A 23,696-nucleotide genomic window follows, 5' to 3' on the forward strand; every position below is an offset into this window, starting at 1 on the left:
ACCGCCCCCCGCCAACTCCCAGACCCCGGATAAGGCTGTGGGGAAGGTCTCTACCTCCGGGATGATGAACTGCCCGGCCATGAGCAGGCTTCCCAGCAGGTTTTCCCGCCCGTCGTTCCACAGCGCATGGATGGGGACCTGCAGGGGCAGACAGACGGACAGACAGACCGAGCCAAGACCTTGTGCTCGAGTGACCGGCCGGCCCCATGGTCATGTGATGGAGCGTGTGCCTCAACATTGTTCCATGGGAAGACACACACACACACACACATGCACACGCACACACACACACACACACACACACACACACACACACACACTGTGAGATTGCTTCTCTCCCACTGCGCAGGTCGGCCTCGGTCTCAGGTCTCAGACGTCCGGATGGTCAGGCCCAGGGTCACTGGCCCAACACTCAAGTTCACTAGAGCCAAAGGCCCAACCCCTGGAAATGAGGATGGATGACTGAGGGGAGCTGGAGGGAGATAAAATAAAAAAGAAAGAAACAAAGCGACTGACCAGCGATCCACTCTCCATTAACCCTGCTTCCAAGAGATACGCGTTAGGGAGAGTAACCAGGATCCACAGATAATCCAGTGGACTTATTTTGGCCCAAAGCTCCCACCCCCTTCCCACCATACCCATGGACAATCAATCAATGGTATTTATTGAGCACTTGGGAGAGGAAAATGCGATGGAGTTGGTAGAAACATTCCCTACCCACAGTGAGCTTAGCAGCTAGAGGACACTTCAGAGCCTTGTGGCTTTTAAAAGTGTATCCTCAACAGCCTCTCCAAATTAAATGCGAGCAACTTTCCAAGACAGCGATTAAATGTGAGGAACTTTCTTTCCAAGAGAGCGATTCCCCTATCCACATGGCAGCAGCAGAGTTATTTTTTTATGGTGTTTGTTAAGCACTTACTATTTTCCAGACACTATACGAAACATTAGGGTAGATACAAACTAATCAGGTTGGACACAGTCCGTGTCCCACATGGGACTCACAGTCCTAATCCCCATTTTACAGATGAGGCAACTGAGGCACAGAGAAGAATGGTGACTTGCCCAAGGTCACACAGCAGACTAGTGGCAGAGCCGGGATTAGAACCCAGGACCTTCTGACTCCCAGGCCTGTCCTCTTTCCATTAGGCCATGCTGCTTCTCATTTTCATTCATTCATTCAATCATATTTATTGAGCACTTACTGTGGGCAAAGCACTGTACTAAGCGCTCGGGAGAGTACAATACAACAACAGACACATTCCCTGCCCACAACGAGCTTCCAGTCTCATTTCGCGGGGCTGCCATTTTTTTCGTTCCCCTCAGCTCTGAGCTCCCCCAAGCCCAGACTTCGGGTGAGGGGAGGATCCTGTGTTGGGTGGGTTGTTTCCAGATTCAGGTAGAGAAAGCACGGGACTGTGAGCCCACTGTTGGGTAGGGACCGTCTCTATATGTTGCCAACTTGTACTTCACAAGCGTTTAGTACGGTGCTCTGCACACAGTAAGCGCTCAATAAATACGATTGATTGATTGATTGATTGATTGACTACCTGGGCTCCGGTCAGGATGACTGTTTTCTGGAGATTCCCCAGCATGAAGGAGAGCATGGACGTGGCAAAGGCCATGGTGTCGGTGCCGTGAATGACCACAAAGCCATGGTAGGTGTCGTAGTTGGCCTGCAGAAGGAAGACCTCCATGTTTAAGCAGAGAGACAACCTCCTCTACCCCTGACATGCCCCCCACCCAATTCAGCTTCCAGGGCAGTAGGAATCATTTCCCAAATGGTTGGTGATTCCCCACCTTCCAAATTTTCACTTCAGCCACAGCCCTCTCTCATCCTCCAGAACAGAAACTATGGAAGTCTTAATCCTCATTTTACAGATGAGGCAACTGAGGCACAGGAAGTTGAGTGACTTGTTCAAGGTCACACTGCAGACAAGTGGTGGAGTGGAATTAGAATCCAGGTCCTTCCGACTCCTGGGCCCGTGCTCTTTCTACTGGGCCACACGGCTTCCAGCTTCTTCACTCCAGTGCTGATACAATTTTCCTAAAACACTGGTTTACACACATCTGCCCACTCCTCAGAAACCTCTAGTTGTTTTCCATTCCCCTCCACATCAAACAGAAGCTCCTGACCTTCGGTTTTAAGGCACTCAATCTCCCTCTTCTTCTATTTTCCCACTCTCTTCTCCCACTTCATCACAACTTGCTTTCTCTGTTCCTCTCAAACTCACCTAGCCACTGCGCTCTCATTTTCTTCTCTCCCCTGGACCACCTGTTGTTGTTTTTTTAATGGCATTTATTAAGTGCTTACTATGTGCAAAGCGCTGTTCTAAGTTTTCATCTCCACATCTGTTGAAACTCCCCCTGCTTTCAAATCTGACAGGCCACAGCTCTCCCGATCTTCAAGACCTGTCTGAAATTACATCTCCTCTCAGACGTTTTCCCTGATTAACCTCTCATATTCATTCATTCATTCATTCAATCGTATTTATTGAGCACTTACTGTGTGCAGAGCACTGTACTAAGCGCTTGGGAAGTACAAGTTGGCAACATATAGAGATGGTCCCTACCCAACAGCGGGCTCACATATCCAGTTTCCATCCCCATTACTGCCACTTTGGCACTTCTGAGCCACCCAAGTGCTTAGTACAGCGCTCTGCACACAGTAAGCACTCAATAAATACGATTGAATGAATGAATGAATCTAAGCCTTCTTAACTCATAACCCCTTTTGCAACTTATGTACATAACTTTATATTTTTTTTTCCCACTATCTCTAATTTGTTTTAGCCTCTGCCTCCCCCTAGATTGTAAATTCTAGCAATTTTTACAATATAACTACTAACTCTACTACTAACAATCTAATTACGAACTCTAACAAGAAGCAACGTGGCCTAATGGAGAGAACATGGGCCTGGGAATCAGAAGGACCTGTGTTCTAATCTGCTCCACCACTTTCTGCAGTGTGAACTTGGGCAAATCACTTCACTTCTCTGTGCCTCAATGACCTCATCTGCAAAATGGGGATTAAGACTGTGATCCCCATGTAGCAGAGAAGCAGCGCAGCTCAGTGGAAAGAGCACGGGCTTTGGAGTCAGCGGTCATGGGTTCAAATCCCGGCTCTGCCAATTGTCAGCTGTGTGACTTTGGGCAAGTCACTTAACTTCTCTGGGCCTCAGTTCCCTCCTCTGTAAAATGGGGATTAAGACTGTGAGCCCACTGTGGGACAACCTCATCACCTTGTACCTCCCCAACACTTAGAACAGTGCTTTGCACATAGTAAGCACTTAATAAATGCCATCATTATTATTATTATTATGTAGGACATGGACTGTGTCCAGCCTAATTATCTTGTATCTACCCTAGTGTTTAGTACAGTGCCTGCACATAGTAAGTACTTAACATATACCATAAAAAAACTATATTACACTTGTCAAAATATGTAGTACAGTTATCTGCACGCACATCAGACGCTCAATAAACAATACTGACTGATTGATAGACCGATGAGGAAGGATTTCTAAGATTTCTAGGCAATGAAGGGGTGCTAGGCCCTGGAACTAGGGAGTAAAGGAGATGATGGAGCCTTTTCTGGCCCACATCCTGCCTCTGCCTGGAACACTCTCCCTCCTCCGACAGACAATTACTCTCCCTCCCTTCAAATCCTTGAAAGCACATCTCTTCCAAGAGGCCTTCCCTGACTAAGCCCTCCTTTCCTTTCCTCCTACTACCTTCTGCGTTTCCCTGACTTGCTCCTTTTATTCTTCCATCCTCCCAGCCCCATAGCACTTATGTGCATATCTGTAATTTTATTTATTTATAATATCTGTCTCTCCCTCTAGACTATAAATTCACTGTGGGCAGGGAATGTGCCTATAATATTGTTATACTGTACTTTTCCAAGAGCTGAGTACAGCGCTCTGCACCCAGTAAGTGTTCAATAAATACAATTGACTGAAGGACTACAGGTGCTCTCTGGAGGCAGAGGAAAGCACCGGTTGACCACCAAAAGTCCCTTCTGGACTGAGGATCTGGCGAATCTAAATGGGAGACACCAGGCCACGTATCTTATTATTATCAAGTGCCGTCGAGTTGTTTCCGATTCATAGCGACTTTATGGATATATTTTATCCAGAACGTCCAGTCTTCTGCCATAAGCCGTAACCTTTCTAACCATCTAGCTGCTGGTCCGCCTCTTCCACGTTTTCCCGTTCTTTTCCTCGCATTAGTGACTTCTCCTTCCCAGCGGTATCCTCAGAGGAACTCTCCTCCCTCCTCTCAAGTGCTACTCCGGCCACCTGTGCTTCTGACCCCATTCCCTCTCATCTTATGAAATCTCTCGCTCCATCCCTTCTCCCCTCCTTAACTTCCATCTTCAACCGTTCACTCTCGACTGGTTCCTTCCCCTCTGCCTTCAAACATGCCCATGTCTCTCCCATCCTTAAAAAACCCTCTCTTGACCCCACCTCACCTTCTAGTTATCGTCCCATATCCCTCCTACCATTCCTTTCCAAACTCCTTGAACGAGTTGTCTACACACGCTGCCTAGAATTCCTCAACAACAACTCTCTCCTCGACCCCCTCCAGTCTGGCTTCCGTCCCCTTCATTCCACGGAAACTGCCCTCTCAAAGGTCACCAATGACCTCCTGCTTGCCAAATCCAACGGCTCATACTCTGTCCTAATCCTCCTCGACCTCTCAGCTGCCTTTGACACTGTGGACCACCCCCTTCTCCTCCACACGTTATCTGACCTTGGCTTCACAGACTCCGTCCTCTCCTGGTTCTCCTCTTATCTCTCCGGTCGTTCTTTCTCAGTCTCTTTTGCAGGCTCCTCCTCCCCCTCCCATCCTCTTACTGTGGGGGTTCCCCAAGGTTCAGTGCTTGGTCCCCTTCTGTTCTCAATATACACTCACTCCCTTGGTGACCTCATTCGCTCCCACGGCTTCAACTATCATCTCTACGCTGATGACACCCAGATCTACATCTCTGCCCCTGCTCTCTCCCCCTCCCTCCAGGCTCGCATCTCCTCCTGCCTTCAGGACATCTCCATCTGGATGTCCGCCCGCCACCTAAAGCTCAACATGTCGAAGACTGAGCTCCTTGTCTTCCCTCCCAAACCTTGCCCTCTCCCTGACTTTCCCATCTCTGTTGACGGCACTACCATCCTTCCCGTCTCACAAGCCCGCAACCTTGGTGTCATCCTCGACTCCGCTCTCTCATTCACCCCTCACATCCAAGCCGTCACCAAAACCTGCCGGTCTCAGCTCCGCAACATTGCCAAGATCCGCCCTTTCCTCTCCATCCCAACCGCTACCCTGCTAATTCAAGCTCTCATCCTATCCCGTCTGGACTACTGCACTAGCCTTCTCTCTGATCTCCCATCCTCGTGTCTCTCTCCACTTCAATCCATACTTCATGCTGCTGCCCGGATTATCTTTGTCCAGAAACGCTCTGGACATATTACTCCCCTCCTCAAAAACCTCCAATGGCTACCGATCAATCTGCGCATCAGGCAGAAACTCCTCACCCTGGGCTTCAAGGCTGTCCATCACCTCGCCCCCTCCTACCTCACCTCCCTTCTCTCCTTCTCCAGCCCAGCCCGCACCCTCCGCTCCTCCACCGCTAATCTCCTCACCGTTAGGCCTCGTTCTCGCCTGTCCCGCCATCGACCCCCAGCCCACGTCATCCCCCGGGCCTGGAATGCCCTCCCTCTGCCCATCCGCCAAGCTAGCTCTCTTCCTCCCTTCAAGGCCCTGCTGAGAGCTCACCTCCTCCAGGAGGCCTTCCCAGACTGAGCCCCTTCTTTCCTCTCCCCCTCGTCCCCCTCTCCATCCCCCCGTCTTACCTCCTTCCCTTCCCCACAGCACCTGTATATATGTATATATGGTTGTACATATTTATTACTCTATTTATTTATTTTACTTGTACATTTCTATCCTACTGATTTTATTTTGTTGGTATGTTTGGTTCTGTTCTCTGTCTCCCCCTTTTAGACTGTGAGCCCACTGTTGGGTAGGGACTGTCTCTATGTGATGCCAATTTGTACTTCCCAAGCGCTTAGTACAGTGCTCTGCACATAGTAAGCGCTCAATAAATACGATTGATTGATTGATTGATTGATTGATTCTCCAGAGAATTAATCCTCCTGACTGTGTGTCCAAAATGTGCTAAGCCTACGTCGAGTCATTTTTCCTTCCAAAGACCGCTTTGGCTTAATTTGCTCCCAAATCCATCGGTTGGTTTTCCGGGCAGTCCACGCATCTAGCAAGTAAAATCTGCCCTCTCCCTTCCGCAGGGGAAGAAAGAAATTTAATCAGCGGGCAAAGCATGCAGGGGTGCAATTTGGAACCAGAACACGGATCATCATGACCGGTTAGCGGGTGAGAAATGGGAGTGGGGAAGGCAGTACGTTAAAGAATACAGATCATCCCAGGGTTCTGATTTCTCATTGCTGCCTCTACTGCGCTGATGGCTCTGTTCAAAGGCAGCTCAGCAAACACCGACAACCCAATAACTGCCAGGGTTAGGACGTCCTCTTCCGGCCAAAGGTGGGATAGAACGCTTCTCTTGGGATTTGGGGAGATTTGGGGATCAGTCAATCAATCAATCCATCAATCAATCGTATTTATTGAGCGCTTACTGCGTGCAGAGCACTGCACTAAGCGCTTGGGAAGTACAAGTTGGCAACATATACAGTCATCATCAATCATCAATCGTATTTATTGAGCGCTTACTGTGTGCAGAGCACTGCACTAAGCGCTTGGGAAGTACAAGTTGGCAACATATAGAGACAGTCCCTACCCAACAGTGGGCTCACAGTCTAGATGGAAGTAAATAATAATAATAATAGCATTTATTAAGCGCTTACTATGTGCAAAGCGCTGTTCTAAGCGCTGGGGAGGCTACAAAGTGATCAGGTTGTCCCACCGGGGGCTCACAGTCAATCCCCATTTTACAGATGAGGTAACTGAGGCACAGAGAAGTTAAGTGAGTTGCCCAAAGTCACACAGCTGACAATTGGCGGAGCCTGGATTTGAACCCATGACCATATAATAATAATAATAATAATAATAGCATTCTTTAAACACTTACTATGTGCAAAGCACTGTTCTAAGCACTGGGGGGGATACAAGGTGATCAGGTTGTCCCACGTGGGGCTCACAGTCTTAATCCCCATTTTACAGATGAGGTAATTGAGGCTCAGCGAAGCTGTGACTTGCCCAAAGTCACACAGCAGACATGTGGCAGAGCCGGGATTAGAACCCATGACCTCTGACTCTCAAGCCCGTGCTCTTTCCACTGAGCCACGCTGCTTTTCTGGAAATAAAGCCAGCAAAAGGGGCCCAACTGTTTGCTGTGGGTACAGGGTGGAAAAGGAATGGGGCTTTTAGGAGGGGAGCAGCAGGTAGTAACACTATGTAATAATGCCTACCACTTGCAGCTCAATGTACTAAAGGCTGGAAAACAGCATTGAGGTGATAATTTGATGTAGGGACCCACGTGGCACAGGATTGGGGCGAGGTAAGCTGGCATCTCGTAGAAAATGGATCAGACAGCACTGAACTGGTGTCTTTTTCAGCCTCGGAAAGTCTTGAGGCTGGTCCAGGAGCTGGGGTGACAATCTGGGAGTCCAGCCCAGGGAACTGAGAGAAACAATAGCTTCACCTACATAGCTGAACCCCTGAGAAAAGGGCTCAGCAATGAACACACAAACACACTCACTCTCTCTCTCTCTCTCTCTCTCTCTCTCTCTCTCTCCCCCTCCTCCCCCCAAAGAGCTGGGTTGCTTCATTTAGTTTCCTGAATATCTTCCCAAAGTTTATCATAAAGGCACGACTGCTTTTATTCCAGGGAGGGGTCAGGACTGTCTATGAAATTCTAAAACACCCAGGAAAAAGTGGAGCAGGGGAAATGGGATAAGCCCTTCTACACTTTGAGCTCCTTGTGGGCAGGGAACTTGTTTGCCAACTCTGTTGTACTGTACCCTCCAAGAGCTTAGTACAGTGCTCTACACATAGTAAGCAGGCAATCAATCAATCAATCAATCATATTTATTGAGTGCTTACTGTGTGCAGAGCACTGTACTAAGAGCTTGGGAAGTACAAGTTGGCAACATATAGAGACAGTCCCTACCCAACAGTGGGCTCACAGTCTAAAAGGGGGAGACTGATTGATACTACTGATACTACTGATACAATCAATACTACTGATTGATTTGGCGATCTCTTCCCTGGTTTTGTCCCAACCCACACAAACTGCTCCCATCCCTCAGCGTCCCACCACACAGCTTTCTCAGGAAAACATTATTATTATTACTATTACCAGTGCTAAGCACTTACTATATGCCAAGTACTGTACTAACTGCTGGGACAGATACAGACACAGTCCCTGTCCCATATGAGCTCACAAAGAAGAGGAAACTTTTATTTTATCCTCATTTTACAGATGAAGTAAAAGAGAAGTTAAATGATTTGCTCAAGGTCATAGAGCAGGCAGGTGGCAGAGACAAACTTAAAACCCAGATTCTCTAACTCCCAACTCCATGGCAACAAGCCCACGGATCCAGGTATTTCATCATCATCAATCGTATTTATTGAGCGCTTACTATGTGCAGAGCACTGTACTGAGCGCTTGGGAAGTACAAATTGGCACAAGTGAAACCCAGCTGCTGAGTTACCTCGATGTCCTTGGCAATCTTCGTCCACTCTTTGATGGTCATATCGCTTGAGTCAAAGAGAGGCTGGCACTCCAGGACGGTGTATACGATCCTTTTGTTTTGGCTGGTGAGGCTGTGGGGGAAAGAACAGGGAAGCCCTGGAGCTGAGCTGTAGATGCGAACTATCGATTCGGCCCAGATCAGCATGACTCCAGGTCTTAGGTATAGCTGTGGCAGTTGGGGGACCACCTTATTGAGCTCCCGGCCATCGCACAGACCTAAACCTCCCAGAAAGATGAGAATCCATCCAGCAACTTCGAGGAGATTCCTGCACAGGAATTTACTTATAATATTGCCTGTCTCCCCCTCTAAACTGTAAGCTCATGGTGGGCAGAGAATGTTTCTGTTCATTGTTATACTGTCCTCTCCCAAGAGCTTAGTATAGAGTTCTGCACACAGTAAGCACTCAATAAATATGATTGACTGACAAAGGAGATTCCACATCTCCCCACGGTCAGCAATCCTGGGGTCCGGCCACCTTCCCTGCTGAGAAATTCTTCCTTCCACTGTTTCTATCTGCAATCCCTCCCACTGCAGGCTCAAGCCTGAGGGTCCACAGTGGACAAAGAGGAGAGAGATAACCCTTCAGGGACTTGAAAACATGAGATCATTTCATGATATTTAAGTGTTTACTATGTGCCAGGCGCTGTACTTAGCACTGAGGCAATAAGGACACAGTCACTGTCCCACGCGGGGCTCATAATCTTCCCTTCTCCTCAGCCTTCCATGGTCTTAACTCTTTCCTTTTTTCTTCCCCACTAGGAAGGGAGTAGGGGGTTGGGGGTATGGGAACTGTAGGCTAAAATGTTCATTTAAGGAAAATTCATCCAGGAATGGCTCAATTTGCCATGAATATGGCTCTGGGTCTCAAGCAATTATGAATTTTTATATTTAAAATTTATAATGACTGAATGTCATCATATTATTGTCAATCCATAGTGTTTACTGAGCTCCTACAGCGTAAGGAAAACTGTCTTAAGCACTTGGGAGAGTACAGTAGTATCATTAGATATGCTTCGTACAGTGCTCTACACACAATAAGCACTAAATCAATATTATTACTACTACTAGAAATGATTCCTACCCTCAGTAAAATGACATCACTGCCCATTTCCTTAACAAATGTATTTGAGAGAGCAGCCTACTACTGCAGCAATGTTGGTGTTTACAACATCTAACATGTTTGCAAATTTATACATTGAGACTTTACTTTTATTTCCACAAATGGAAAGTCAAGAAAACAGGTTCCAGGGCTACGGGCTAGGTTTTAATTCTAGCTCAGTTACTTGCCTGTTGTGTGACTTTGGGGCAGTCACTTAACTTCTCTGTGCCTCAATTGCCTCATCTGTAAAATGGGGATTAAGACTGGGAGCCCCATGTGGGACAGCGATTGTGTCCAACTCGAATACCTTGCTTCTACCTCATCATTTAGAACAGTGCCTGGAATGCAGTAAGCACTTAGATAACATTTTTTTAAAAAAGCCCCTATTATGTGCCAAGCACTCTACTAAGATACAAGAAAATCCAGTCAGTCATTTCTGAGAACCATTTTCCCCAAACTAGACTTTTTTTTAATGGCATTTATTAAGCGCTTACTATGTGCAAGCACTGTTCTAAGCACCGGGGCGGTTACAAGGTGATCAGGTTGTCTGCTGTCCTCCTAATTTCTTCCAGGCCTCTGCCACTGAACTCCTTGTCTTCCCTCCCAAACCCTGCCTTCTCCCTGACTTTCCCATCACTGTTGATGGCACTACCATCCTTCCCGTCTCACAAGCCCGCAACCTTGGTGTCATCCTCGACTCCGCTCTCTCGTTCACCCCTCACATCCAAGCCAAAACCTGCCAGTCTCAGCTCTGCAACATTGCCAAGATCCTCCCTTTCCTCTCTATTCAAACCGCTACCCTGCTCGTTCAAGCTCTCATCCTATCCCGTCTGGACTACTGTATCAGCCTCCTCTCCGATCTCCCATCCTCCCGTCTCTCCCCACTTCACACACATCTCTCCATACTTCACTCTGCTGCCTGGATTGTCTTTGTCCAGAAACGCTCTGGGCATGTTACTCCCATCCTCAAAAATCTCCAGTGGCTACCATTCAACCTACGCATCAGGCAGAAACTCCTCACCCTGGGCTTCAAGGCTGTCCATCCATCCCCTCATCCCCTCCTACCTCACCTCCCTTGTCTCCTTCTCCAGCCCAGCCGGCACCCTCCGCTCCTCTGCCGCTAATCTCCTCACCGTGCCTAGTTCTCACCTGTCCCGCCGTCGACCCCTGGCCCACATCATCCCCCTGGCCTGGAATGCCCTCCCTCCCAACATCCGCCAAGCTAGCTCTCTTCCTCCCTTCAAGGCCCTACTGAGAGCTCACCTCCTCCAGGAGGCCTTCCCAGACTGAGCCACATCCTTCCTCTCCCCCTCCTCCTCCTCTCCATTCCCCCCGCCTTACCTGCTTCCCTTCCCCACAGCACCTGTATATATGTATATATGTTTCTATGTATTTATTACTCTATTTATTTATTTATTTCACTTGTACATATTCTATTTATTTTATTTTGTTAATATGTTTTGCTCTCTGTCTCCCCCCTTCTAGACTGTGAGCCCACTGTTGGGTAGGGACCATCTCTATATGTTGCCAACTTGTACTTCCCAAGTGCTTAGTACAGTGCTCTGCACACAGTAAGTGCTCAATAAATATGATTGAATGAATGAATGAATGAATGAGTCTGAGAAAACTTCCACTGCCAGGGCAGGGCCTGCCTGGCGGCACTCAGCTAACCGAGCACAGCAGTGGAAAAGACAGAATTGGCATCTCGTCCCTAGGTAAAACCCACCAAGCTGATCCATCACGGCCCAAACAGTTAAGAAGCTGCGAAGGTTAATTAACAAAACCTCAGCTTCCATCCACGGGGAGGGAGGGAACTGTGGAGGTGGGGCAGAGGGGAGGAAGGAGAAAATGACCCGCTGTGTTTTTAGGGGTTCCCGCCCAGAGGCCAGAGCTCTGGGATTGGAGCGGGAAGGCGATTCCTGGCTGCATTAATGAGCCGCTGCTTTGCGGAGCCTCGTGCGAACAGATGGCATGGAGGATTCGTGGAAAGCTGGGCTGTGAACCGCATCCATAATGCAATAGTTTACCTGCGGGCGCTGCCATCCAGCCTGCACGCGCAAGCCGTTATTTAGATGGGAAGTTGGGGAGGCTGGCAGCTTGTGATGGAGCAAAGGGAAACGGGAATATAAACTACGGTGGGAGGAGGTGGGACTCAAAGCAACTCCGGCTCTTTGGCATAGGCTGGCCTGGGGGCTTATCTAATCCCATGTTCAGAGGAACATGGAAAAGATGGAGCCTGTGAGCTTCTAGAACATACACTTGCAGCGTGGCCTAGTGGATAGAGCCTGGGCGTCAGAAGGTCATGGGTTCTAATCCTGACTCCTCCACTTGTCTGCTGTGTGGTCTTGGGGAAGTCACTTCACTTCTCTGGGCCTCAGTTCCTTCACCTGTAAAATGGGGATTAAGACTGTGAGCCCTACTTGGGGCAGGGACTGTTTCCAACCCAATTTGCCTCTATCCACCCCAGTGTTTAGTAGAGTGCCTGGCACAATAAATACCACAATTATCATAATTATTATTTTATTAGGCAGGGATCACGTCTACCAACTCTGTTGTGTTGTACTTTCCTAAACACACAGTGCTGTGCTCTGCACTCAATAAGTGCTCAATAAATTCCGTTGATTGAGGAGACTGTGAGCTCACTGTGGCAGGGAATGGGTCTACCAACTCTGTTGTAATGTAATAAAAATAATAATGATGGCATTTATTAAGCGCTTACTATGTGCAAAGCACTGTTCTAGAGCTGGGGAGGTTACAAGGTGATCAGGTTGTCCCACGTGGGGCTCACAGTCTCAATCCCCATTTTACAGATGAGGTAACCGAGGCCCAGAGAAGTTAAGTGACATGCCCAAAGTCACACAACTGACAATTGGCAGAGCCAGGGTTTGAACCCATGACCTCTGACTCCAAAGCCCGTGCTCTTCTCCACTGAGCCACGCTGCTTCTCTGTACTCTCCCAAGGACTTAGTAAAGTGCTCCACACAAAGTAAGTGCTCAGTAAATACGATTGATCAATCAATTGAGAGGAACTGGAGCAGATTTCATTCCCTACTGATTCCTTGAATGTGTTGCGCACTAATTCCGACCTGTCAATCCCACTTCTTCCTTACAGCCCCCCTGTGGGGTAGGAGAGGCAGGGGTTATTTTGCCCATTTTAAAGATAAAGAAGCTGTGGCCCAGAAAAGCTGTGTCTTGCCGGAGGGACTGAAGCAGAAGTGGGACTAGGACCCAGGTCTCCAGATTCCCAGACCTGCCCTCTGGTCACAAGGCAAAGTTTCTTGCCAAAATTGCTCAATCAGCGGATTAGGGAGGTGGGAACAGCCACCCAGACATTCACACACACACCAACAAAGACACACAAGTGTACGCACACACACACACATACCATTCAATAATACACACACTTCATCCGATTGTATTTATTGAGTTCTTACTGTTTGCAAAGCACTATACTAAGCGCTTGGGAGAGTACAATAGAACAACAGACACATTCCCGTCTCACAACGGCCCTCCTCTCTGGATTCCAGTGACACTTGGTCAGAGGTGGAACTGACCAGTGCATGGGAAAGCGACATGTCCCAGTGGATCGAGCACAGGACTGGGCATCAGAGGACCCGGGATCTAAACCCAGCTCTGCCCCCTGAGTGCTGTGTAACCTTGGACAAGTCACTTCACTTCTCTGGGTCCTCCGTTATCACATCTGTAAAACGGGGTACAAGACTGCAAGCCCTATGTGGGACAGGGACCCTGTTGATTAATCGTATTTGAGTGCTTACTGTGTCCGGGTACTTACGGCAGAGCCAGCGTGTCTGCTGGAAGGTTGTGGCTCCGGCTGAATTCTTCATCGTGGAACATCGGGAGCTTCCTCAGAGCCGCCACTAAGTTCTGTCCGGGGACGAGCACTGCCAGAAGGGAATCAATCAATCAATCAATCAATCAATTGTATTTATTGAGCACTTACTGTGTGCAGAGCACTGTACTAAGTGCTTGGGAAGTACAAGTTGGCAACATATAGAGACAGTCCCTACCCAACAGTGGGCTCACAGTCTAAAAGGGGGAGACAGAGAACAAAACCAAACATACTAACAAAATGAAATAAATAGAATAGATATGTACAAGTAAAATAAATAAATAAATAAATAGAGTAATAAATATGTACAAACATATATACATATGTACAGGTGCTGTGGGGAAGCATTGTCCTCATCACCGCGGCAGCAAATGCGAGGACAGACTGAGCACAAACCCACTGCACTACAGCCCCACTGCACTGGGCACAAAAATCACTGCACTGCGCACCTATTCTGTGCAGTGCACTGCACTATGCACTTAATTACTCTCTCCCTTTCAAAGCCTTATTAAAGGCACATCTCCACCAAGAGGTCTTCCCACGCTAGGCCCTCTTTTCCTTTTCTTCAACTCATTTCTGCGTCGCCCTGACTTGCTCCCTTTATTCACCCCCCTCCAAGCCCCACAGCACTTATGTATGTAGCTCTATTTATTTATATTATTTTTATTATTTATTTATTTCTATATAAATAAATTATTATTATTATAAATAAATGATATATATGTATTATAATAATAAATATATTATTTATTAAATAATCATTAATAATTAACAAAATATTGATAGTTATTAAATATTGTCAAATAATATAAAATAATATAGATAATAATAAATAATGTATTATTGTATATTATAATAAAATATTATTTCTTGTAATTATATTATTAATTATTTAATTATTTATATATTTATTTCTATTTATTTCTATTAAGATCTATCTCCCACTCTAGACGATAAGATCGTTGTGGGCAGGGAATGTGTCTGTTACAATGTTATACTCTCCCAAGCGCCTGGTTCAGTGTTCTGCACACAGTAAGCGCTCGATAAATACAATACTGACTGAATGACCTGCTGTGTGTAGAGTGCTGTCCTGGGTGCCTACTGGTTGCAGAGTCCAGCCCTGAGTATTTATTGTCAACAGAGACTTGTACTGGGCATTTGGCTCCATGGGAAAAGCCCGGGCTTGGGAGTCAGAGGTCAGGAGTTCTAATCCCGGCTCCGCCACTTGTCAGCTGTGTGACTTTGGGCAAGTCACTTCACTTCTCTGAGCCTCAGTTACCTCATCTGTAAAATGGGGATTAAGACTGTGAGCCCCACATGAGACAACCTGATCGCCTGGTATCCCCCCAGCGCTTAGAACAGTGCTTTGCACATAGTAAATGCTTAACAAGTACCATTATTATTAATAATAATAATAATAACGATGGTATTTATTTAGCACTTACTATGTGCCAAGCACTGTTCTAAGCGCTGGGGTAGATACAAGGTGGCCAGAGTGGATCCCGTTCCTGCTCAGCACCACTCCTCCCCCAGCCCTGGCTAACCAAGGATGGTTTCTTGGACTCTCTGGATGTCACTCCTCCAGAAAAGGGCCACCTCACCTCTGACTAGTGAGTCCCTGAGCCCCAAAATCCACCCAAGGCCCACTGGGGAAATGCCCAGTGGACATTGGCATCTTGTTCCTATACTGGAGCCCCCCGCCAGCCTCTACCCTCCCTGCCCAAGAAGGAGAAGGAAGAAGAGTTGTTGCCCACAATGATCTTACAGTCTAGAGGGGGAGGTGGATGTTAACAGAAATAAATAAATTAGAGATATGTGCATAAGTGCTGTGGAGGAGGAGGAGGAGGAGGAGGAGAAGAAGATGGAGGAGGAAGAGGAGGAGGAGTCAGGGAGAGGAGTTACAGAGTGCCACAGTTTGCTCCTGTCTGGCAGGGCTCCCTCCCCCATGGTCTGGTCTCAGCAAATTCTCAACAGTGAGAGGCAACTTGACCCAGCAGAAAGAGCACAGCCCTGATAGAAGGGGGATCTGGGTTCTAATTCTGGCACTGACAATTGCTTACTGTGTGACCTTGGACAAGTCACTTAATTTAGAGAAGCAGCGTGGCTTAGTGGAAAGAGTAAGGGCTTGGGAATCAGGGGAAGTGGGTTCTAATCCCAGCTCCGCCACTTGTCTGCTCTGTGACCTTGGGCAAGCCACTTAACTTCTCTGTGCCTCATCTGCAAAATGGGGATGAAGACTGTGAGCCTCACACGGGACAACCTGATTACCTTGTATCTACCCCAGTGCTTAGAACAGTGCTTGGAACATAGTAAGCACTTAACAAATACCGTAATTATTATTATTATTATTAACTTCTCTGTGCCTCAGTTACCTCATCTGTAAAAAGGGGATTAAATCATACTCGTAAGCACTTTACAAATACCATTATTATTAATAATAATAATGGCACTTGTTAAACACTTACTATGTGCAAAGCACTATTCTTAGCACTGGAGGGAATACAAGGTGATCAGGTTGTCCCACGTGGGGCTCACAGTCTTAATCCCCATTTTACAGATGAGGTAACTGAGGCACGGAGAAGTTAAGTGACTTGCCCAAAGTCACAGAGCTGACAAGTGGCCGAGCCAGGATTAGACTGTGAGTCCCATGGGGGACAGGGATTGTGTCCAACCCAATCAACCTGTATTTACTCCAAGCATTTAGAACAGTGCTTGACACAAAATAGGCACTTAACAAATACCACTTAAAAAAAAATCTCTCCTCCACACACTCCCACCAGCCTTTCCCTCCCCAAACTCACCTAAGCAGGCTCTCGCCAGCTGCGTCCCTACCTGCTCCTCCCCACCCCACTCCCACGGCAAATCATTTGATGAAACCTTTGGATGCACTATCTATTAAAACTCGAAAATACCGCTAGACTTCCCCTAAAGGCCACCTCCCTCCAGGAGGTCTTACCAGATTTAATCCCTCTCCTTCCCAGTCACGTAAAAACCATCTCACCATCCTTGTTAATTTGCTAATGGCTCAGTTATCTGTATATGTCTGCTATTTATACGTTCCTTTAATTATTACATGGTCCATATCAAGATTACAAGCACTGATTGAACTGTGTGTGTGTCCAAAGGGGAGTGCTGTGTGCTTTGGGAAGATAGTAGAACTGAATGGTTAAGTATAATACGGTTGAGAGCATCCATCTGCCTACTGGATGGACGCTCCCCATTAGAATGTTAGCCCCTTGCCAAAAAGAGATCAATTCTTTTACTTAGTCTTTCCCTGAAAGTGCCCCGTACTGAACTTAACACTCTAGAAGCAGCATGGCCTAATGAAAAGAACACAGGCTTGAGAGTCAGAGAAGCTGGGCTCTAATCCCAGCTGAGCCACTTTCATTCATTCAATCATATTTATTGAGCGCTTACTGTGTGCACAGCACTGTGCTAAATGCCACTTGTCTGCTGTGTGACCTAGGACTGGTCACTTAACTTCTTTGTTCCTGTTTCCTCAAGCTCAGAATGGGGATTAAATCCTACTCCCTCCTACCTAGACCAAGAGCCCCACGTGGGACAGGGACTGTGTTCAACCTGATAACCTTGTTTCTACCCCAGTGCTTAGAACAGTGCTTGACACATAGTAAGCTTTTAACAAATCCCATTAAAAAAAAAAAACTATCTGCCATCTAGGGCTCTGCCCGCATTAGACATCAAAAACACAGCTCTGAACATGGTGGGCAATGATTATAGCACTACACCTGGTAGGTGTCCAGTACATAATAGGCATCTAGTGCTTAGTACAGTGCTCTGCACACAGGAAGCGCTCAATAAATACGATTGAATGAATGAATCCAGTATAGCAACCCTGCACATGGAAAGCACTCATTGTACTAAGCTACTGGGAGACTGCAGTACAACAGAGTTGATAGACACATTTCCTTCCCACAGCGAGCTTAAAGTTTAGAGCCTTACATACATTCATATAAATAATCTTTTTGCCAACTGTTTTTATATCACATAAAAACTAACCTTTTATTTGATGGCTGTGTAGATGTTATTATAATCCTTTGGATGTATGAAATCATAAATAATTAGATCCACCATTATGCCAGCTTTTCTCATTAATTTGATTCTATTCTTCCAGAAGTGTTGTCTTACCAGTGCCAGCCAATGAAAAGATCACAGCATGCATTACAATTTGCCATTGTAAATTTAAGGATTTAAAAGAATCACATCAACAAGTAGGGTCTGCAGAAGAAAACACCTTAGAAAGACTTTGATTTCCCCCCCACCCACCCACCACCCCTCTCAGGTGAATGAAGTCGGGATTGCTTAGCAATATAGCTCCAAATTAGGACCAGAATTAGCCATCCTGTATTTTGGGTTACTAAAGCAGTATTTAGAATCAGGAACTCCTTCTAGGATCTCCTGATTAAGCCGTCTTTTTCCTCAGCTCCCTCTCCCTTCTTCATCACCTCGACTTGCTCCCTTTACTCAGCTCCCCTCCTAGCCCAACAGCACTTATGTACATATCTTTAATTTATTAATTTGTATTAATATCTGTCTCCCCCTCTAGACTGTAAGCTCGCTGTGAGCAGGGAATGCGTCTTTTGTATCGTTATATTCTACTCTCCCAAGAGTTTAATATAGTGATCTCCACATAGTAATCATTCAATAAATATGATTCTGACAGTCACTGCTGTTAATAATAGCTCCGAGAATATCATCATTTTCCCCTCCTCCTGTAGACTCTGAGCTCATTATGGGCAGGGAGTGAGTCTACCAAGTCTGCTATATTGTATTCTCCCAAATGCATGCAGTAAGTGCTCAAGAAATATGATTGATTGATTAATAGATACTTTCCATGTTGCCTAAGAGATGTTCACTCCACTCCATGTTCACAGAAGGGGTCATTCACTGGAGAGCACCCTCCCTCCTCAAACCCCTCCGTCCCTGCAAACAGGAGAGCAGAAAGAAGGATTTCAAATGCAGACGAATGATAAGTGATTTCATTTCCGAAGACCCAAGAGCAAGAGACTCTGAAGGTTTCCTTGATTCCAGCTGTCCCCTTGAACTGCCCTAAAGTCAGCCAAGCTTCAAAGCTTCCAGGAGTCTCAGTCTCCCTCACTCATCAAAGCCGCTCTCTGCAGCTTTGAGGCTAAGATTTGTTCTTTCTGCCTTAGGCTGAGCCCTAGGAGAGTCCAAGGAAGTGGGGGGTGAGGAAGTGGGGGGGACTGTAAACTCTTTAGTAATAGTAATATTGATAATTGTGGTATCTGTGAAGCATTTACTGTGCGCCAGGCACTGTACTAAGTGCTGAGGTGGATGCAAGCAAATTGGGTTGGATACAACCCCTGTCCCAGAGAGGGTTCCCAGTCTCAATCCTCATTTTACAGATGAGGTCACTGAGGCACAGAATAGCTAAGTGACTTGCCCAAGGTCACACAGCAGATGAGTGGAGGAGCCGGGATTAGAACCCAGGTCCTTCCGGCTCCCAGGCCCCTACTGCATCATCATCATCATCAACATCAATCGTATTTATTGAGCGCTTACTGTGTGCAGAGCACTGTACTAAGTGCTTGGGAAGTACAAATTGGCAACATATAGAGACAGTCCCTACCCAACAGTGGGCTCACAGTCTAAAAGGGGGAGACAGAGAACAAAACCAAACATACTAACAAAATAAAATAAATAGAATAGATATGTACAAGTAAAATAAATAAATAAATAGGTAAATAGAGTAATAAATTTGTACAAACATGTATACATATATACAGGTGCTCTCTGGGGAAGGGAAGGAGGTAAGATGGGGGGGATGGAGAGGGAGACGAGGGGGAGAGGAAGGAAGGGGCTCAGTCTGGGAAGACCTCCTGGAGGAGGTGAGGTACTGAGGAGGTACTGCATCTCTTTGTGTGCTGAAAAAGTATCTACCAACTCTGTTGTACTCTCCCAAGTGCTTAGTACAATGCTCTGCATACAGAAAGTGCTTAATAAATACCACCGATTTCAATCAGCAACGCATCCCTCTCTCACTGACCCTTTTGACACAGAAGCAGAAGCAGCCAGCTCTGGTTAAAGTTTAGGAATCTCAGAAGGCCAGGACCCAAGAGGCAGAGGGATCCAAGAAACATCATTTAACTATTAACGGACACTCGGGAGGTGGTGGAATCTGGTGGAGTGCACTGGGGCTGGGACACAGGGGAGCTGCCTTCTGGTCCTGGCTCTAACCTGGGCACATTCTGTGACCTAAGCAAGGTCTCAGTTTGCCAGGCAATACTATGGATCTTATTACCTGCAGGAATGATGGGAGGCTTAAGGGAAAAAGGAAGGGGAGGTTAGCATCGGTCGCCCGCTTAGCCAGGGATGGTCTTCAATCTGTCCTTCCAGAAGATCCTGTGCCTCCCTCTCTTTTCACTTTTATCGGTCCTGAGAAGCAACATGGCTTAGTGGATAGATAGAGTACGGGCCTGGAGGTCAGAAGGACCTGGGTTCTAATCCTGGCTCCATCACTTGCCTGTTGTGTGACCTTGGGCAATTCATTTAACTTCTCAGTGTCTCAGTTACCTTCTCTGTAAAATGAGTATTCAGACTGTGAGCCCCATGTGGAACATGGACTGTGTCCAACATGATTAGCTTGTATCTACCCCAGCGCTTAGTACGTTGCCTGGCACAAAGTAAGTTCTTAACAAACCCCATTAAAAAATCCTCTGATTCCCAGGCCTATGCTTTTTCCACTAGGCCACTAGGAGCAGAAGTCTGGACTAGATAATAATAATGATTATGATAATTGTTAAGTGCCTACTCTGTGCTAAGCACTGTTCTAAGCAGTAGGGTAGATACAAGGTCTGCAGGTTGTCCCACGTGGGACTCACAGCCTTAATCCCCATTTTACAGATGAGGTAACTGAGGCCCAGAGAAGTGAAGTGGCTTGCCTGAGGTCACACAGCAGACAGGTGGCGGAGCCGGGATTAGAACCCACGACCTTTGACTCCCAAGCCCATGCTCTTTCCACTAAGAACGGTGTTTCTCCTTCAGGCCCTACTGCAGAGAGCTTCCAGCCCCATTCAACCAGTCGGTGGTACTTACTAGTGCTTACTATGTCCAGAGGACTGTACTAAGCACTTTGGGGAGGACAATAAAGCAGAAAAAATTGGGGACACAGGACATCATTCCAATCTGCAAAAAATATGCAGATATCTCTGTAGGTGCAGAGGTTAGTCAGTCAGTCAACCTTATTTATTGAGCACTTCCTGTGGGCAGAGCACTGTACTAAGTACTTGGGAGAGTACGATAGACCAACAGGTAGTGCCGACAACAGAAGGGTCAAAAGAGAGAACTGTGCTGGCAGGTGGGAGGGTGGGTGGAGAAGGGAAGAAGGAGAAATGCCAAACAGGGAAGCTGCTCTACGCTGAAAGACAGCACTAGGGAAGGATCATCATCATCAATCATATTTACTGAGCGCTTACTATGTGCAGAGCACTGTACTAAGCGCTTGGGAAGTACAAATTGGCAACATATAGAGACAGTCCCTACCCAACAGTGGGCTCACAGTCTAAAGGGGGAAACAGAGAACAAACCAAGCATACTAACAAAATAAAATAAATAGAATAGATATGTACAAATAAAATAAATAAATAAATAAATAGAGTAATAAATATGTACAAACATATATACATATATACAGGTGCTGTGGGGAAGGGAATGAGGTAAGATGGGGGGGATGGAGAGAGGGACGAGGGAGAGAGGAAGGAAGGGGCTCAGTCTGGGAGAGGATGGAAGGATAAAAATTTTTAGCCCCAATGGAGAGGCCATCCCTTTGTTATCTCAGGTGTCTGAAACTAAAGGTTAAAATGTTTCCTTCTTTTTGCCTTCACCGTGGCCGCATAGAGTACTCTTATAAATAAGGATAATTCACCATTCTACCTTTCTTCCAGGAGCCCTCAGCGATTAGAGAAGCAGCGTGGCTCGGTGGAAAGAGCCCAGGCTTGGGAGTCAGAGGTCAGGGGTGCTAATTCCGGCTCTGCCACTTATCAGCTATGTGACTTTGGGTAAGTCTCTTCACTTCTCTGTGCCTCAGTTTCCTCATCTGTAAAAGAGAAGGAGCGTGGCTCAGTGGAAAAGTGCCCAGGCTTTGGAGTCAGAGGTCATGGGTTCAAATCCCGGCTCTGCCACTTGTCAGCTGTGTGACTTCGGGCAAGTCACTTCACTTCTCTGGGCCTCAGTTCCCTCATCTGTAAAATGGGGATGAAGACTGTGAGCCCCATGTGGGACAACCTGATCACCTTGTATCTCCTCCAGCGTTTAGAACAGTGCTTGGCACATAGTAAGCATTTAACAAATACCAAAATTATTATTATTATTATAAAATAACTGAAGCCATTGTCTTTTCCCCACTGCTGTGGCAATTCCAATGTCAAAGGCAAAAGCTTCTGCAGGCACTTTTTTTAACAGACATTTGTTAAGTGTTTAGTTTGTGCCAGGCACTGTACTAAGCACTGGGGAAGACATAAGCTACTTAGGTTGAGCCCACTGTTGGGTAGGGACTGTCTCTATATGTTGTCAATGTGTACTTCCCAAGCGCTTAGTACAGTGCTCTGCACACAGTAAGCGCTCAATAATTACGATTGATTGATTGATTGATTGGAAGCAGTCCTTGTCCTGCAGGGAACTCACTGTCTTAATCCCCATTTTAGATCAGATAACTGAGGCACAGCCAAGTAAAGTGACTTGCCAAGGCCACACAGCAGAAAAGTGGCAGAGCTGGGATTAGAAGCCAAATTCTGTTTCCCAGGCCCAAGTTCTATCCACTACGCCCCACTACTTCTCATCCAAGCCCCCAAACTCATATACCAATACAACATCCAGGGAACCAATACAAAGAGCAACCAAGGAATTTGATCCCGGGCATCTCTAGGGAAACACCTCCCTCTCTCCTCCCCAACAAGTCACGCTGACGTTCTTCGTTAAACAGAACAAACGTCACTTTCGGGGTCGACCCCCCAAACCTCTGAACTTGGGAAGGGTCTGGGCTTGTTATTCTGTCCCACCCCTGGGATATTTGCCAAGTCAACACAGAAACTGTTTTGACAGAGAAATAGAAAACAAGTTTGCTGGCGATGGATGCTGCAGTTCTCTAAATCAATGCCTCCCAGAGACCTCCGATGGGGTGGGGGGAACTAACCAGTAAGTTAATGATTGATGCCCTGAACCTGAGAGAAACAGGATTGCACTGCTCCCTGGGCCGGGAACTGATCCACTTTTTCCTGGAGCTGGGGTAGTCGTTGCATTTCACTTTGTGGGAGAAATAAGGGGGCATTTCTCATCAAATGGATCATTTGCTTCCTTTCAGCTCCGTTATATGTATGACACCCTCTCGATCAATCAACCAGTGAACTATAGTACACTAATATGTAACAGAGTTGGTAGACACAGTCCCTGCGCACAACGAGTTTACAGTCTGGAGGACGAGCTAATTCCTCCATCCCCAGTTACAGGGAAAAGCGCAGATAACCAAAATCCACAGATTACCCAAAAAACTCACTAAAACCTAAAGAGCTAAGCTAAAAGAGCTTAGCTTGCCTTCTCCAAGCAACCTTTCACCAGAGCTGCTCATGTGAAGCATTCGTTCATTCATTCAATCGTATTTATTGAGCACTTACAGTGTGCACAGCACTGTAGTAAGTGCTTGGGAAGTACAAATTGGCAACACATCATCATCATCATCATCAATCGCATTTATTGAGCGCTTACTATGTGCAGAGCACTGTATTAAGCGCTTGGGAAGTACAAATTGGCAACATATAGAGACAGTCCCTACCCAACAGTGGGCTCACAGTCTAAAATGGGGAGACAGACAACAAAGTAAAACATGCCGTCTTCCCCCTGCATCATCCTAGGGCTCAGCCCCCAAATTTTATTTTTTGTATGATGATGGCATTTGTTAAGCGCTTATTATGTGCAAAGCACTGTTCTAAGACTTGTTAATCGCTTACTGGGTGCCAGGCACTGTACTAAGCATTGGGATAGATACAAATTAATC

The 23,696-nt window shown here is 46.6% G+C and overlaps 1 protein-coding gene across 3 annotated transcripts in view; it reads right to left on the reverse strand.

Moving 5' to 3' along the window:
• ASPG (asparaginase) overlaps positions 1-23,696 on the reverse strand; it is a 94,613-nt gene that overhangs the window by 61,161 nt on the left and 9,756 nt on the right. For 2 of the 3 annotated variants that reach the window (XM_038747554.1, XM_038747534.1), the window contains exons 2-5: positions 13,613-13,721; positions 8,679-8,790; positions 1,548-1,673; positions 55-138 (exon numbers count right to left, since the gene is read on the reverse strand). In XM_038747554.1, the coding sequence (XP_038603482.1) occupies positions 55-138; positions 1,548-1,673; positions 8,679-8,790; positions 13,613-13,721 (431 nt within the window). Of the gene's footprint in view, positions 1-54; positions 139-1,547; positions 1,674-8,678; positions 8,791-13,612; positions 13,722-21,580; positions 21,644-23,696 lie in introns of those variants that run through there. The other variant, XM_038747545.1, reaches the window with a different exon arrangement.

Source organism: Tachyglossus aculeatus, chromosome 1 (genome assembly GCF_015852505.1).
Source record: "Tachyglossus aculeatus isolate mTacAcu1 chromosome 1, mTacAcu1.pri, whole genome shotgun sequence".
In the NCBI taxonomy this organism is placed as follows: domain Eukaryota; kingdom Metazoa; phylum Chordata; class Mammalia; order Monotremata; family Tachyglossidae; genus Tachyglossus; species Tachyglossus aculeatus.